Below are 18,971 nucleotides of genomic sequence, written 5' to 3' on the forward strand. Positions count from 1 at the left end.
TTCACCAGCTTGTAATTCAAAAACTACTATAAAAATTTGCTTTTATGTAGCTTATGTTTAATGAAAAAATTGCAGTTAAATAAAAAACAAAAAAGAGTACTGTATAGAATACAGAGAATAAATATCACTTTCAGTCCACAATTTTGTTATGTCTCTCATGTAATTAACATTTAAATATATAAATGTGTGTAATTAATAAAATTTTATGCATTAAAATATAAACAAACCTAGCATGATTTTACATGCATATATATAATTTTTATCATTTGAGATTTCAAACAATTGAAATGTGATAAATAAAAATCAATTCATGTAAATAAAGTTAATTTATTCACCATCTGTGGAAATAGATGAAACCAATTCAGCTGTTAGATGAAGAAATAGATTTTAAAACACAAAAGTGTAAAGCTTTGGAAGTGCTCAACAAAGAAGAAAAATTGTTGATGGTGGCAAAGAGGTGACATACAGGCCAATGGATAAGTACTGGTGGAGAGTTTTACAATTAGTAACTGGAAAAACAAAGTATAAGATTGATGAGGTGCAAAATAGTGAGAGCACTCTACTTAAGTATCTTGACAGCAAGGAAGATACCACAAGTACTTCCCTGATTGTTCAAAATCAGTGACGACTGTAGAAAAACATTGTTATCCTGGAGACCATACCTCCAAAATGGTATGGTTGGGACTGAATCAGTCAGCCGTTAAGACATCAATAGTTTACATAGCTGCAATATCCAAATGCTAAAAGGGAGACATTGAATCATAAAGAGGAATTTCATGGTGTAATTTTTGTCATTAATATTTGTCATCAACATCCATGAAAACATCAGGTACACAGTGCCTTCCCTTGAAGTGATCAAGACTACAACGTCTACCTTACTGACAAATATTACCCACATATGCATATTTTATTTCTATAATTAAACACAACTTTGGTACAACATGTTCTCTTGCTGTAGTGTAAGATGAATACAACAGCTTTTATCTAATGTAGACACATATCAACAATCTAGCCAAATGTATTTAGTGCTTGATGGTAGTGCTCTCAACAGATATATTCATGTGTACAGTACACAACAAACACCCAATTCATATTTGCCACAGCAAAACATGAAAACTTGACTTATATGTGAAGAATATAGGTGATTAGCAGCATTAATGTCAAGCAGTGGGGATGAAACATACTCTTTTTTTCCTTACCACTTTGTCACTGATAACCAGTCAAGCTGCTGTACTGAAGTATATGATAAGTCTATGGGTAGTAAACTGGTTACAATGTAGTCTCAATCTGCCCACTACAGGCTTGGGTTTCCAACAACTGAATAGGTCTAACAGTCATCACTAGCTGGTTACCTTATCTCACAATTATATGGAAAACAACTGAAGCAGTCTCCAAAATAGCAAATATATTGACAAAATGTACATTTATAATAAAGTTTTTTCATTACTCATCTCCAAACTTTTATTTTCTAAAAAGTGGGTTCCTTGTCATCAAATGTATTATATAATGTCACATGTATACTTTATTACATTAAATATCCGATAACTTCATTCTGTTACATGTGCCCAATAATTGCTAATTTGTTGAGTAACAAATACTGTAGTTTAATCGAGGGAAAATGTTTCAAACTTCAAAGTGTTCAATTTTCCACATAAAAATATAATAAAAAATAAACATGAATGGGCTCACAGCCTATAATGAAAACAACTCTATCTAACAGTGTTTAAAATAACTAAATTTTTGAATTTTGTTATTAATTTTTCTGTTTACCATATATAAGGATTATGGAGAGCATATTTATAACTAAATAAATTAACTAAGTTCTACTTTTAAAAAAATTGAAGGATTTTAGCAGTAATTAGAAGAATAGGAAAACTTGATGAATTTCAGTTTTGAACAAAATAAAACATTGCCTGCTTTTGCTAGCTTTAGTGAGTACATGATACTTTAAACTTTTGCATTAATTTGTAAATTACATTCTTGTTGTATTCAATAGAAGTTAATTTTAATTATGGAAATGTAGATGTGAGAAAGAGGTTTTAGAAAAATATAAATATTAACTTTGATGTTTGATATTTCTTTTGTGGTCTTCAAAGTCACAAGTAGACATAACAAAATTAAAGACTAGCACAGTTTGTGCTAGATGATTCAAAATAAAATAAAGCTTAAAATGGAGTTCTTGATAAAATAGATAGCGAAAATACAAATATTTAATCTTTGTATGGACTTAAATTGTTTTTCGTGCCAATAAGTGCATTTTTTCATAGTGGATTGAATTCCAATACCAAAATATTGGGTCAAAATGTATTATTGGTTGAGTTGGATCTGAGATGCAAAAACTCTTGAATAGTTTTGGTCAAATATGATATGAACAAATGTAAAAGATGAGACAGATACTCGTGTACTGAAATCAGGATTTATTCTTCAAATTATACAGTAAACTAACTAATTTTATGACTTGATTTATCACAAATACAATTCAAAAGGAAAAAAAAACTGAACTCAATTGCTATGATCAGAAAAAAACAACAAAAAACTAAAGTTGATTCTGTATGGTTTTGAATATCATTATTCAATTACTATGGGAGTGGAACTTTCAAGCAAATAAACTATTGTTCCAAAGATTAGTACAACACTGCTTTATGAATAAGATTTTAGCCCATATGAATATGTATTCTTTGCATCATATTTATATGCAAACCAAAAGCTGCACAGAAAAACTCAAGCATTAAAAAATACTATAACAAACTGACAGAAGACGTTACATCACAATAAGTAAATTCAATATTGGTTAAAATTTAATATGCATTTACAATACTAAAGTCGAAACTAATACTATCTGAATACAAGTATTACCAACTATGTCATACTTTTATGCACACATTTAACAATATTTGATAATTATAATTAGCCTACTTAAAGTAAACCTTAAAAAAATCATACTTCTGAAATATATATATGTGAATGAGATTTTACATACAACAGAGGATTATGAGAATCAGAGCAATCAAAGGAAAATAAGTTATCCAGTTTTTTTTTAATTTCATATCTTATTTCAAAAAATGCATCATCTTGTTCTTTTATTCATATAAAACTAGTATTGCAAGTTTTATTTGCAATGAAATGTTTTGCCCAAAATATTAAAGAATATCTTGCTTGATATTATGTTCAAGAACAATGAATTTTCTTACTGACAAAAATGAGACCTCCAAAAGTCTGTAAGTGGATATTAACACTATCTCCTCCTTGTTCCTCCAAAACCTAATACATGAAGAAAAATCACACTAAGCACACCTCTCGATCTCAAGTTTACTAATTCAAAGAAAACTCTTCTGTATATATAATTTGCATATGAGTTGTCAAAATAGAAATCTTTTGTGTATGAACATTATCCAGTTGCCTTTTTCATTTCTTGTATTAAAGAAATTTGTCATTTCATTAAATGGACAAATAATAAAGATTTCTTCAACACATGGCTTGTAGGCAACATGTTGTAAATGAAGCTAACGCTTAAAATAAAATAGTCAATTATTCATTCATATATGAAATTGTACTTTATGCCAAAACAATAGCTATGATGTTACATACTAGAGTTTTTTGGTCATCTTCTTAGGTGGTTTTACATATCCACCAAAAGAACAGCTTATAACCTAGTCATATTGGCTGGTTTTCAATTTTGAATGTGGCTTGCAGCACATTAAAGGTTACAGTTCACTGAATTAGCAGGTCAGTTTCTTAAACTAGAAAATGTATGTAATTCTAATTTTTAAATAAACATAATACTACTCATAACATGATAAATTAAGAATAGTAAAATATTTTGTGCTACCTGAGGCTGTACGAGTACTGCTGGAGCCAGATGAGTCAAATCCACTTCCTCCACTGAACCATTCACCACTACCACCACCACTCCAGCCATAAGATGGCCTTTCTCTATGTGTGTAGCCTGATGCTGCCCAACCTCGACTTAAAGAAAACATAAGACTTAAAGAGAAGTAGCATTTTTTCATTGTTACATTCTGAATTACTTAAATTCTCTCATAACTTTTTTTCATTGTATAATGATTTTATAACACACTTTTTGTATATTGGAGTGTAAATTAAGACAAAATAATATATAAGCTTATTAAAATATAACAACAACCAAAGTAACTATATTCAGCTGCTTAAGAACACTCAAAGAAAAACAATTTCTCACCAACACTATCAATGAGTGATGATTTTCAAGCTTATATGCATTTGAAATGGATTTTATGAAATTGTGTTTAAAATAGTCTGTATCTAGAATCATGGTAAACATTCTAAATATTGTTACGTCTCCGTTCGTTCGTTAATTTTCCATAAAAATTTTTACCGAAGAAACTTTACCAATACAATTCCTTTCTTAAATAAAACTGGTTTATTCTTTCTGAATACAATTTTGCGATACACTTAATTTCAACAGTCGCTCTATAACAAATGCTATAATTCACAACGAACTTCTCACATGCTCAACAATATTATCTCTGTCCGCATCACGTTGTGACCGTCTTATATATAAAAGAATACCGAGATCTAGTAAACTCCCGATATTTCAGAAAGGGACATGAATGTTCGAGAAGCTTGTGGCGTGATACTAGCGTCACGCCACCCCCGATGTCGTAACAATATATTTTCCATAATAAAATATATACGAAACTAAGATACTTCAGGCAAAAAATAGTGGCAAGAATCCTGGTTTCAATTGGAGTTGTATGCAAGTCTCTGAAACTGGTGCTGTTAGTAATAAGAGCTAGGCAGAAAGCTAAAATTCTCTAAAGTGATGTAAATAAAGATACAAATGAATTGTTTTGTTTTGAGTTTACATACTGATTAAGTATTACTTTATTACAAGTTATAGCTTTTACAATGAGGAATACTGATTTAAATACTAAAACCTTCTTTACCATTAAAATTTGTGAACTTGAGAATGATCGCACCAGTGATTGAAACATCGTATCTGTTCTCAAAAATAATCTTCCTTACTGTAAGAGCTGTAACTTGTAATAAAATAGAGATATGAATGTTATCTTGAGAACAATAAGACACACACATTTGCATTATGTGGCTTTAATGGGCTAGTGGCTGCTTGAAAACTGTTGCTGAGATCAGGAGAAAAAAAAAAGAGGTTAAAATGGGTATTGGAATACGTGCAGTGAAATATCTAAACTTTAAGACAAGTGCCTTTACAGATGAATACAGTTTGGACAATAGCACACAGGATAATAACTGTATCATAGTCAATGTGCAAAACTGATAGAAAGGCATGGTGGGGGATCAGTATAATCTTGGGCTATATTTCAGCCAATGGTGTTGGAGATCGACATAAAATTGATCGCACCTTTAGTGTAGACAAGTACAGACCAACTCTAGTTCCTCATTCTACATTTTCAAGAACATAGCTCATCAGGCAGAGATTGATTTTCCAGCAAGACAATGATCCCAAGCATACAGAAAATGTGCTAAAATATCATCATGATGGCAAAGATGCCAATGTAACATCACAATCATGGCCAGGCCCACACATAAACCTGGTATGAACATTCGTGAGGCTGTATAGGATTGTGTAAAAGGTATGAATGTAAAAAAGTGACCAAAGAATTTGGCTGAAGTGATGGGAGATGTTTAGATCAATATTCCAAACTTGAATATTGATAAACTGTATGGTAGCATGAAAACAATGTAATGCTCTGTGTAAATGAAAGAGCTCATACAAAAAATACTAATATATTAAAACTTATTCAATCTTTTTTGTATTTTCTGTAATAATGTTTTGCACTAAAGTACCATTAATAACTTCACCATCTAGTTGCCATAATTCATTGTTTGTGACTCCTGTATGCATATCATCTATGTGTTTTCATAATTATTTTCTCAGACAACGTTTGAACAATAACTAAATCATTCTGATACACCATCAAAATACTTAGTACATCATTTGCCTTTTTCACATGTGCATCCATTAACTTGAGAAATATAATTATGAAGCCTTTAGAAAATAACAATCAGTTAAATAACTAAAATAACAATTAAGTTAATCAACCCATTTTAGATCTTGATTGAGTATTTATAATTAACATAGAAATGTATGTCTTTAATCAGGTTGACCACATAAAATAAAACAATGAGTTCTAAGAATACAAGTAATAAAGATGTCACAAAGCAGATGAATTAACTTACTTTCTGTTTCCAAACAAATAACCCAGTAGACCACCAGTTAAAGCTCCTGTCCAAAAACCTCCACCACCACCAGCAGATCTTCTTGTATTTTGTTCACAACCTGAGTAAGTTAAGAAAAGGATACTTCAACTTTAACAGACAGAGAACTAGCTTTTAAAAAAGTCCAAAAATGTATTCAAAACATGTGAAATATTGGATTACTGTATTTATATCATATTTATGCATCACAAATGTAGATATATATTATTACATAAATCAAAAGAAAATACAGAAAGTTCAAAACAACAACAACAACAAAATGTTTTTCAATGTTATTCATAAGTTATAAGTTACCATTTTCCTTACCTGAATATGCATGTCAGACAGATACTTATCTTTACACTGAACTGAAAGCTATAATCTTGCACCACTGCAAAAAAAGAATTTTTTCACACGTTCCAAGTCTTGAACAAAACTCTAATCCCTACATGTATTAACACTTACTGTGCTAATCTATGACTCAATCAGCATTAGACCAACAGGAGGGCAGCACATCTTCCCAGTTGCAGTAGACTTCATGTGCACCTCATGTATCAACAAAGGTTCATTCTATGGAGGAAGGGTGGGAGGTTCTTTGAAGAGGTGAGTATTTATCTGAAATTCATTTTCAGGTACGGAAAATGTTAACTTCCAAGATGATACCTCACTTCTCCACAGAAGTGATTTCTGGAATCCAACATTGATAAGATGGTGGAGGAACCAGTGTATGTAAATAAAATTGAAAAGATTAGCTTCTTTTTTGATAATATATAGCATTAGGAATGGAAAACTCATGAAGTGTGTCAACCACTAGTTCACCGAGTATCACTCAGTGGGAAACCAAATCAGTTTCATTCAGGGAATACTCTTTGCCCAACAGTGATGGTAGAGCAAAAGCTACTGTCAAAAGAATCTCCTGTGCAGTACTAAAGTGTTGCATAACTAGATGGAATGTAAAGACTGCTTGACTGACCTGCATATCTCGGGGTCGGCAGAACACAAATGTGTAGTGTGGCTAGGGCAATAAGTCAAGCCAGACAGTATTAGAGAGATACTTACTTGAAATACTTACCAGAATAAGCAGGTGCAGAGAGGAATCATCCCAGACCTGCATTCCATGGAGAACACAAGATCTATCTGGCTGGCATAACCACTGGGAATAGTTCAATTCTTAGTGTAGAGTTGGCCTGTACTACATTTTCATGTAAATAACCCAGTCCTACTACTGATTGAGGGGGTGCATCTAGTTGGTCTCATACCATTTACATTTCCCAATTTAAAGGAGAACTCTCCATATCAACCTCTCCAGCAACTTGGACTAGGGAAGCAAAGCTTCTCCCTTTACTCCACTATAAGAAAATGGAACAAATTTTGCATAGGATAGTATGTTGGAGAGGTGCTTCACTGAACAGGAAGCATCATACCAGCACAAGGTCTCACGCTGCTAGACTATGCAATGAGTTACCATAAATATGCAGCCAAAATATCATCCATGCTCATCAATAGTCCAGGAGAAAACACCCACCATAGAGTGAGAAAACCACACATCTGGAACTGAGAAATGACAAGAAAATGGAAGGAGTAAAACCTCAGGGTAGGGTCAAAGACCTATTCCATGGCACTGATAACTTGGAGAGAAGACACAATCTCCTCTAGCTGTTTAAGTTGCAAGGAATCTGAAGGGGGTGGAAAGAGAAGGTAGTGTGAAAAGACAGAAAAAGCAAATTGAGCCTACAGGTGCACAGAGTGGGAGAGCTGAGAGGTGGCTGCAGAAACAACTCACTTCCACAATCCATGATGGCCAGCCCTCCAAGAGGGAGGGCGACATCAGAAAGTACTAATATGATGAGGAGCAGAAGAGGGGTGACTATAGGAAGTTCCTGTGAATGAGAAAACTGTTGGAACCACCCCACCCTAGATTCAGCAACTGGGAAAGAAAAGTGAATACAGATAACTGCTGATGAGTTGCCTCAGCTCAAATTTTCAATGTATAAGGCACTCCCCCAAAACCTCATCAGAAAGGAAGGGTGCCACAAGCAGGTCTAGGAAATAAAGCATCCCAACCAAGTCAATCTCAGAAAGAATGGAATCAAATTACCTGGGACACTTCAAAAGAATAAATCAAGGCAAAGAATAGGTAAGTTCAATTGTTCCCAGTGAAATTGTCAGGAAGGTTGCAATGTAGAGCCTCTGAAATAAGGTGAAGTAAATGAAGTCTAGCAGATTGAGGATGAGAGAGAGAGATACAAGCAAGGAGAAGAAAGAGATCTCCAAGCTTAAAGAAGAGATTTAAGGTACTGAAGCAAAATGAAAAAAAAAAAAAAAATTGTGACTGTACATGACAAAACAACATTCTTGGGGTATTGGAAGATGAAATAGATGGAGTTTGTTATGAAATTGAGACAACACAGTATCAGCATGAACAGGAATACCTGGGAAGAGGGAAAAAAAAAATAGTCAGAAAAAGGAGAAGGCTCATGCAGCAAGGTAGTCCGAGATTCAGTAAAAGCCACTAACAAAAGAGAAAGGATGACTCGTATCCTTGTAAACAATGTAACAAAAGATGAAGGTGAGGGTAACCCATTCCTCATTGAAAAGGAAAGAATATGAAGCAAAATAGGTTGTAGGAACAACTAGGCAAAATCAACAAAAGATAAGACATCTGCAGCTGAAGCAGGAGGTCAGAAGTCCTGGATCTGAGATTAGAATGGAACCAATCACCTGGTGCACAACAGTGATAACATTGCTGGCCATCAAAGTGCTGCCAGTTGCTATGAAAAAGTATATGATAACTCCAGTTATTGAGTGCGAGGACTTGGGAGGTATGAAAAACAAAGGGTATGTGAATTAATAGTCTAGCTTGTCCACAAAACTGTTTTTTTCTTAATAATTAAGTAGGTCTAATCACTGACATAATAGCAAAGATTTTGATTAATCATTGAATCTAGTGTATTGGGTGAATAACAATGAGGAATATTCCTGTTAAATAAATCATATTACAAACTCTGGAATATGATTAAAGTAAGAAATCAAAGTAACGAAAGAAAAACTAATAATTCAAATCAGAAGTTCGAACTGAAATGTTTTAAAAATTTTAATTTTCTTTCAAAAAATCAAAAAAAGGAAGACAAGAAAAGAAGAAAACTTCAAATGGTAAGTAAAAGTGTCAAAGAATAAGCACAAACATTCTGTAATTCATACTGAAAAATACACTACTAACTCACTGACAGTGCTGAGAAAAGAATGAGCCTTTGTTAGTGATGATGGAGGGATATAGTCTAATACCATTTTACATGAAAAGGGCAGTACACATTAATACATGTAGGGGTAGGAATTTTGATTAAGACTTGATGCATGTGTAAAAATATTTTCGGCAGTGGCAAGAAGGACCAGCTATCAGTTGTGGTGAGAAGCATGTAGCTTTTCTGAACTTCAAAATTATCATTTTGTTATGTTTGATCCTAAAACTTGTAAAAAATAAAAGTTCTTTTGACAACATTTTTTCAAGAAACCTGACAAACAAGTTGATAGAAGGCCCTTCAGCTCCTACTCCAAAATAATAAATAGCAAACAACAATCAACTTTTATGTAACCTTCTGCATGCATATAACTATTAGTCAAACTCTCACTTACAGTGGTCTTTTAAACTTAATGGAGTCAGCAGGTGAATTATACATTTGTTTTGTCTCAGAAACACTGCTGTTATATATAAAAACAAAATTTATTTTAACATGATAACAAACTGTCACTCCTGAAAAATTACCACTTGTAAAAACACTTACTTGCATCTGTATAGAACTCAGATCGGAACCCTGGTGGTGGTGGGGCAGAAGAATAACCTCCACCTAATCCTGCATTACCTCCCGAGTTTCGGCTATCGTAACCTGGATAATCATCATTGGTTGAACTAAACTGTTGTGTCTGTATACAAGTTCTGTAGATAGCGTAAATAATTATGCCAATAATGATCACTAAAATAATATCACTTATACCTCCTCGCTGATGAAGCTCGTTATAAGTTTGCTGGTAGGAATGGCTAAAAAAAAAAAAAAACACTCAAAGTAGATGGAATAATCCTTGTACTCATTAACAGATGTACAATATATATGGATATAATATATGAGATTATCTAATTCAAAGTAGAGATACTCCTAAAAACTTAAAATCCTTTGATATCCATGTTCTTTATAAATCCATGGTAAACATAAGTAAAACTTATACAGTTTGAGTGTACGTTGAAGCTTATGTATAACAAGAATAAAATGGATCCTGCTGATTTAAAGATACAAGTAGAGACTGAAACTCATGATGTTCTGTGTCACAAAGTAGAACTATAGCATCCCAAATACACAATGATCTCAAGAACATAGAATTCATTAACAAACAACAGTACTTGTTAGTCTGGAATGAAATCATGAGCTGTACGAGTTGACTGCAATTGATACTTTATTAACTTATAGAAATGTACAGAACATAAAACAAAAACATATTTTAGAGAAAAGACTGTCTGCTGTTACAGCTATATCTTATAAAACTACATATTGTTTATAACATTACATGACAGAATGACAACAATAATGTCTTCCTAGCTTATAGAGTACCCTTTATGACTGTTCCATCCTCCATAGTTATATTGTCCTTGTTTGCCTTTCTTCTGAAGGCCCTCTTCAGAAAGATCAATAGAATATTCCAGCTGTGATGGTGGAGAATAAATATGTAACTGTTTGAATATTTTATATAACATAATTAAAATACAACATAATTAAAAGCATCTGTATTGATCATACAACAATTACAAAGGCAATGTTAACAGATATAAAAAATAAACAAGAATAAAATAATTTATTTATAAAAATAGATAAAATATTATGATGAAAATAAATATATTATTTTGTTTCTCCCTCTCCGATTTATCATAAAAATATCAAGGAAAGGAAGATCTCTGCTCAATATCAACCTCTTGTCCTTAAAATGTGTATATTAGGATAAATAAACTATAAAAGTTGGGTAATTAAACCTTTATTAAGCAGTGATTTATTATTCCTATGCAAAAAGTAGCCGATTAAACAACAAATGTTTTAAGATATACCTTTTATAACAAAAATAAATTCAGTTGTTGGAGAGAAAAACTCATCTCTATGTTATTCTGTGCATAAAGAATTAAGAACTGGTTACAAGATATATCTTGAATTCACTGACATTTATGACAAACTCAAGGATTCTGAATGTGAAGAGGCAAAAGGGGGTGACAGACAGATGGACTTGGAGGACAAGGACTTTTTTTTTTAAATGGAAGGAAATCTATATAACATACAAGAGGTTCCGAGAAAAAACGACTATTTTTGCTGCAGAATGTTTTTACTAATACTTTATGGCAAGCATACAAATTTCAGGAGTGGTACCTGCCACCCTTTGCCTCCTTTTAGTATTGCCATCAATGACACAAGGCACAGTTTTAGATTTACTTTATCTAGAACATAATTAGGATGCCTAGATGCAGTTTTCATCTTGGACATAACTTTTCGAAGTTATAAAGTAAAATAACGACTTGTAATTTGTTGTTAGTTTGAATTGTTTCATAGTTTTTTGATATGTAAATTAATGTGAAGAGCTACATTTAACATGGATATAATATATATATATATATATATATTTTATTAATCAAGAATTACTAAATTGTCTTTGTCAACCAAAAAAAGTCACTTGCATCAATATATCACACAATAAATAAATAAATAAAAAAAATTAAACAGCAGTAGTATACACCATACTGTTCGCAAGATGAGTTTAATCAAGATACAAATCTGAATCCAAAGCTAAGGCTTGTCACTAACTTGTTACCTAACTTGCACTGTAGAGGAAGAAGATGCCACTTAAATTTAATGTGTACTTGCCCTACACATCCTCAATTTCTTTTTGTTATATAATAATGTCATAGCAATTTAAAAAAATTTAATAGTATTTTACTTTTGTTTTAACTAAAGAACTTCTTAGTTGTCTAAGGCACAACATAAAAAAATGACAAAGAAAATTACTTTGAAGCATTTATTCAGATCTAATGTTTCAATCACTAAATACATCATTTGAAAACAAAATGATTTACAACAATCACTATGAATTAAACTTGCAGAACCAATGTCTGATACCCAAGACTAACCAAGTATTGTTATGTGTTTATAAACGCAGCATGCTGATTAAAAAAAAATGCATTTTGCTCAAAAGCTGACAGGTTACAGTAGTGATGCACCAAATGATGTGCAGAGAAATGCACACAAACATTAACTCCCCAAAAATATTTTGTGTACTTTAGGAATTTTTACCAACATTTTAAGTAAAAACATAAAATAACTACTTAATAGTGTAAAGTAAACCAAGCTAACAAATACTTAGTTTCTTCAATTGTCTGGCTAGGATTATAAGGGCTTGGAACTACTTGCTTGAATTAGAATTTTACTTGTCCCAAATAATAAAACAACAGTTAATGTTGAGCCCTGAAAACTCATATTTATTACCCTGATATTCATATTCCCTCAGCCAGGAATAACTGTTGGTCCATCACGGCACTCTTTCTAGCATGCTTACAAACTATATGCATCTATTAAAAAATCTGACTAATGATCTGCAATGTAGAATCATTGTTAGTATACAGCTGAAGCCTGGAAAATGGTACCTATGAATGAAAATTCAGGTACTTAATATAAAACAGCATACAAACAGCAAGGAAACATTTGGTTCTTTCATAGCTGTACCTGTACCCTCACCCATAAAAAAAGTAAAAACTTAATCCCACCCTTTATTTTTCAGGAAATTAACGATTCCCTTTTAAGTTTTTGTAAAGTGTCAGTCTCCACCACTGCCAACAGCAACTCATTCCATAAGACAATCACCCTGTTAGAGAAATTAAACCATCTTAACTAGAGCCTAGCTTGTTCCCACTAATTTTAAACTTGTCTTCTCTTGTTTTATCATGTTCAAAAAATAGCACAAAGAATTCAGAGCCTTTTCTGCACTTGTTAGAGTTCCTATATTATAACTTTTAATACATCTTGTGTATTTTCACAAAATTTGGCACTTTTAGTGAACATTACAAGTCTTTTGTACACAAGAAAATCAGATTTTTTAATGAAGTATTTTTACTAAAGATTTGTTCGTGAACATATATAGTATTTCTATATACTAGTATGAGTTCTAAGTGGTTTCTGATTAAGATTAAAAATTCTTTTCTTCATTTCAAAAATCTCAAATTTTATTTGCATAATCCCTAAAACCTTCTAAATAAGTTTAAAACGTTTTTTTTCTAGTAAGACTATCTACTTTATTTGTTATTTTCTCTACCCTAACTTTATATAAGGTTGATCAATTTGACTGACCTCATAACTACAAAAAAAAATCTAAATTACTCTTTTTTTCTTTCTAGAATGACTTCAAATAATAATAATATAATAAAACATCATAATGGCAATTTTTCAATTAATAAATATTTAGAATTAATGAAAACAGCAATAACTGAAAACACTAATTTTGATTAGTTGATGATTTTTGTCATAACATTAATCAACTTAATCCTAATTATACAGGACAATAATTGATGTAATTGATTATATTGATTTAATCACTCAGCTCTAAAGACCTCAACTTCCAATTCTAATTGTATTCAATAAGTAAAAACAATGAAACACATTTGATTTGGTATATAATAGTATATGATAAAATATTTATTGAATTAAATGAACTTATAGCAAACAACTTTATAGAAGGGGTTTATAGACTAGCAAATGAAAAAAAACAAGGTAATAATTTCGTATTTATGCAAGTAAGTTCCATTATGAATATAATTTTTTAGAGCAACATTTATAGGACTGTGAAATTGAATTTTTCATAATTTAACTTTAATGAAGAGTTCAAAATTATTGCTAGCCTGGTAGCCCAGGACAATAAAATATGAAATACAAGTCTGATAGGGTTAATGGTTTGATATCGTGTATCAGTTTTATTTTAGACTGTCTGGTATATTCATACATTTGATTTGTTGATTTTTCATAACACAAATACATTGATTTGTGTAAATTCTGCATCCTCAAGTGTTTGTTTTTCTAAAAGCAGAAAGCCACTTAATAGGCAATCAAAAAATTATTTTGTTTCTCTATAGAGTGACATTGGTACTCTGCTTAATTAGCTTTATTTCAAAGACCTACAGTGATGATATTGTGCCAATCTAAAACATCTTTGGATATATGTATTTTATACTTACGTAATTTTATCTATTCAATTTTTATTAAGTATTGTTTATTAATTAATTACAATAGTTAGATTTTGAGCATTATGTTGGTTTTATATGTATATTTGTAGCTGATATGTATTGAAAAAACACAATGTACAATTTCATATTATAACTTGAGTTTTAAAATACATGATCAGAGTAAGGCCTTAACTGTAAATGAAAATAGTTCCATTAGAATTTCAAACTCTGATTTTGCTTTCCAAACTGCTAAAATAATAATTTTATTTTTTCATTCATCTTGTTAAGGCAGTGTCAGATAAAATTACATCTTTAACTTTTAAAGGGCTTTTGCATCATATGGTAGTCTACAAGTATAACACCTACACACTTGTACCAAAGAGTTGAAACTTGTAATAAAGCTTGACTATTGTGTATTATTGAGGAATTGGATTGCGAACTACTTTTTAATGACTTACACAAAAACAATAACAGTCTTGGGTTTCACAATATTTGCAAATTAATTCCTGAAACATATAATAACAAGAAAATAATCTTAAGATATTGTGTATATAGTACCCTGCCACAATATAGATGTTTGTAAAGCAAAAATGTTCTTTAATGAAAGGTTGAACTTGTGTAGATTTAAATAATTGTATAATTGTAATTTAGAAATTTAAGCAGTACTTTTAGTTAAAGAAAGTATTTGTAATGTTATTGTAACTATTATATACTTTTTGTAATAATTCTGAAGCACTAAGAGTTTTTAAATTATAAGCTTCTTAAAATTTGTACATTAAATAATTTCATCCCAAACTTATATTACCTACCAAGACTGCAGAATTAAAAGTATTGCATTCATGTATAACATGTTACAGAAAATGACAAAAATTTGTATCAGAAGTACAAAAATGTTGCATAAGAAGGGTTGTTACATTATCTTATTACCTTTCGGTATATTTTAACACTAAGTAATGAACTATGATTTAAAAAAAACAACTTACTCCACAAGAGCCTACAAGAATATATGGATCGTCTGGGTAATCATATCCTTCACAAACTACCTCGACTGTTCCAAACCTAAAAGAACTGTCCATATCTGTCTTGCATTCCCACTGAAACAAGGTGATGAAATTAACTTTTACTTTGAATCAAAAAATGTGTGTTTTCTTTAGTTTTTGTGAAAATCAGTTGCAATTCTGGAGTATGTTTTCACAAGATAATATGATGTTTTCCACTCATTTTATCTATTTATCTGAGAGAGAAAACCAAAACAAAAAGTATTCAAACTGTTTATATATTTACAAAAGCATTACACTAATATAACAAACATAGTGATATAGATTATTTGAATTCCTACACAATTTCTTTGAGTTATAAAAGTTTAACTTAGGGCAACTTTTAAGGCTTCTTTTACATTTTTGAAGTCAAATTAAAATAATGACACTTATCATAACAAACTCGTATATATATTATTAATAATATTTTTCATTATTGAATAGAATTTAATCTAAGGTATACAGAAATATCATATTTGAAATTTAATTTCAGAAACATATTATATTCAGGAACAATGAAGAGCACATGTATGCTGTTCCACAACTTAACTTCAAACAGTAGGTTTGTTTAGAAATATAATGCTCACACTATTACCTTGAAGTCGATGTCCTGTAAACTAAGCCTAATGACCTAAATCTGAATATATACTTTGTATCTGTAATAGTACAAGACTAATTTACATCTGAATGTGAAAATAATATTTGAAATCCACTGACTCTATCAACTATATATATTTATATTATTATACCCTTAAAGAGAATATATGCAACGTAATTCCAGACAATTAAAAATATTTTATAGATTTGTGAGTGTGTGTTTTGTATTATACTTAAAAACTTGTAGTTGTAAATTGCAAGCATAAGGCATTAATAACAAAGGACACGAAGAACGAGAAATAATGTTCTGTCAATACTAGCAAAATGGAGTGACATTTTACTTGCTCTTTAAATCTTTTATTTTTACTACAACGTTTAATGTTGTAAAATAAAAAAAGATTGATAAATACCCTGAATTAATAATCATTCTTTACTGCATGAACAAAAAAATATTTAAAATATATTAGCTGCAAAGTTAGATATCTTTAAGGAAAAAGGAGATAATTTACTTGAACAGAGTTCCCATCACTGCCTTTGTTGTAACACTGTACAACCTGAGGAACAAAAGCTGAACAACCAGCTGATCCACCAATACACTGTAATTGAGGTACAGGTGGAGATCGTCGACCAGTGGTCATCTTCCCATGGTAAAGTGTTAACACTTCAACATCTTTGAGTTTCACTTTATGACTACCTGCTCAAAACCATAATGATACAAGTAAACATTCCATGGTTTTATTAATAATTCTAAAATACTTTCCTGATTATTTCAATAGAACCATATTAAGTAGAAATCTAGCATATCATATTCTTGTTAATATAATAACACATACCTATTTTTGAGTTCATAAAGTAAAACTTTTGGGGAAAAAAGGAATTTCTAAAAATGCTCATAACACTAAAAAGTATAATTCAGGATATTTCAGAATACAGTTTTATATGTTGCAAGATTAGTATACAGTATAAAAAACCGTTATTAATGATCTAAAAAATTACATCTAAACTATTTACTAGTCCTTTCTATGTATAACCATTCTACTATCAGGGCTGCTGAGAACTCATGATCCCCAAGAATTGTGAAGGAAAGGATTGGTACCTAGTATGTAACAGATATTAATTTTTTTAAAAAAATACATAGTTCTCTTGGTAGGCCTGGCTAGCATTGAATAAGATATTGCTAGAAGTAGAAGTACAGTGAAAATGTTTTCCCTGTATAGTGTATCGCTGTAACTTAAAAATAAAAGTGTATTTATCATTAAAAAAATGCTAACCATTTCAGTTACAGCATCGCTAGTACTAATAGTAATAAACAAGATACTGAAAAGTCCAATCTTCTTATAACTTACCCCATCCTTGAGCTGAGAAACTGGTGACCCACAGAAAAGAAACAAAAATCAAGAAACACCAAGTGAACCTTCCTATATCTACGGGAAAGAAATTCATTTTGAACACGAGATGGGTAGTACGTTGTAGTCTCACTGAACAACGGAGTTTCTCAAAATACGACTTGTAAGTTGTAAACAGTAAAGTCAACGACAGCAAAATCCACACCTTTATATTTGTTAATTTTAATACAATACATAAACTGGTTGCGTAATTTTTTATACTATCAAGTAAAATTAAACAAGTTAACAACAGTAATGAAGTGCAAATGGTTGTTAACGTCCTTTATTATATCTTAGGATGACGCAACAACACGAGCAAAATATACGTGTACAAATAAGAATGGACCTAGGCCCGTTAGTCCTACTATATATATATAAATTGATGAGTTCAACTATTACTACTACGAGTAGTAATACTATAGTATAATACTAGTAGTACCATGGTTTCCTTTAAATTAAAGTTTAACTTTTTATGGTTCAGAAACCCATGCCAAAGCATTATGTACACACCTTACCATGCCTATATTAAAAACATTTACAATAGGAAGAGAAATATGATTCACATTAAATGACAAAAAGGGTAAAATCTAGAACAGACTATTCCATGGATGGCGTAATTACAGACGCAGTGATGGGGATTCCGAACAATATTACTTTTATTATGTAAAGAGTTTGTTTGTAGTTAAGCGCAAAGGTACACAAGAGGCTAGTTGTATTCTGCCCACCACTGGTATCGAAACCCAGTTGCTAGCGTTGTAAGTCCGCAGACATGCCGCTGGTGAGTTATGTAGAAAGAGATAAGAAGAGCGAAATTCACAAGCTCTAGTAAGTAGTAAAGGTTACATTTGTAGATAGAGAGAAAGAAACTGTCGAAGCGTGTGTAAGAAGCCCTTTCCACCATACTTTAACTAATTCATCGGGTGTATTTAAAAACGGGATAAAATAGTACATTGGTTCTTCTTCATTATTTCTATTACACGTAAAAAAAAGGTTTTGTAATAAACGTAGTTTATTCTTTTATTTGTAGTTTTATACATGTAAAAACATCATCTCTGCAGTACAGTAAGAACACATTTGGTTAACAGATGGTGGTTGCAGATCTAAGATAATTCAGTTCGCGCATACGCCCTCTTTTGCTTTCTCTTTCCACATATTCTCATTACAGTGCGCAATACCTCTTCAACGAAGCGCCACTATCGCTACTACAACTTTTGAAACTGACATTTTTCATGATAATTTTTTTTTGTCAATGGATAATGTAAGAATGAAAAACGCAAATATATTGATAAATGGTAATATTTTATTACTACAATAATATAATACAAACTTCCATGAGCAGCGTATTCATATTTGTGAATGATGAGAGGAAAGCAACTAACAACCATACAGTCTTTGATACATTCAACGATAGTACTTAACACAACGTCAAAAAACACATGAATAAGATGTTAGTAGTAATAATAATAATAAATGAGCTAATACGAATAATATATTTCT

At 31.2% G+C, this 18,971-nt stretch overlaps 1 protein-coding gene across 3 annotated transcripts; it reads right to left on the reverse strand.

Moving 5' to 3' along the window:
- Positions 1 to 2,555: 2,555 nt before the first annotated feature.
- On the reverse strand, positions 2,556 to 18,133 carry LOC106467224 (store-operated calcium entry-associated regulatory factor-like). Of its 3 annotated transcripts, none has more exons than XM_022395358.1 (8): positions 17,436 to 18,133; positions 16,599 to 16,783; positions 15,439 to 15,549; positions 10,818 to 10,909; positions 10,056 to 10,252; positions 6,199 to 6,256; positions 3,830 to 3,966; positions 2,556 to 3,261 (listed from the first exon to the last, which is right to left on the reverse strand). In XM_022395358.1, exons 1-8 carry the CDS (start codon positions 17,530 to 17,532, stop codon positions 3,236 to 3,238), a joined length of 903 nt encoding a protein of 300 aa, XP_022251066.1. In that variant the 5' UTR covers positions 17,533 to 18,133; the 3' UTR covers positions 2,556 to 3,235. The 3 variants fall into 3 exon arrangements, with proteins under 3 accessions (XP_022251066.1, XP_013783007.1, XP_022251068.1); XM_013927553.2 differs by having other exon boundaries at positions 6,199 to 6,298; positions 9,999 to 10,252; positions 17,436 to 18,126; XM_022395360.1 differs by lacking the exons at positions 2,556 to 3,261; positions 3,830 to 3,966 and adding an exon at positions 3,653 to 3,663 and having other exon boundaries at positions 6,178 to 6,298; positions 9,999 to 10,252; positions 17,436 to 18,131.
- Positions 18,134 to 18,971: the final 838 nt, after the last annotated feature.

The sequence above is a fragment of the Limulus polyphemus genome, unplaced genomic scaffold (genome assembly GCF_000517525.1).
Source record: "Limulus polyphemus unplaced genomic scaffold, Limulus_polyphemus-2.1.2 Scaffold2532, whole genome shotgun sequence".
Classification (NCBI taxonomy): Eukaryota; Metazoa; Arthropoda; class Merostomata; order Xiphosura; family Limulidae; genus Limulus; species Limulus polyphemus.

Excerpts from the sequence above, each read along its gene's own strand:
- LOC106467224 (XM_013927553.2), bottom strand. The coding sequence starts at position 17,532 with ATGAATTTCTTTCCCGTAGATATAGGAAGGTTCACTTGGTGTTTCTTG. Across the intron at positions 10,253-10,817 it reads GGATGGAACAGTCATAAAGG|CCATTCCTACCAGCAAACTT; the intron begins GTACTCTATAAG and ends TTTTTTTTTTAG. Across the intron at positions 3,967-6,198 it reads TATTTGTTTGGAAACAGAAA|TCGAGGTTGGGCAGCATCAG; the intron begins GTAAGTTAATTC and ends GTTTTCTTTAAG.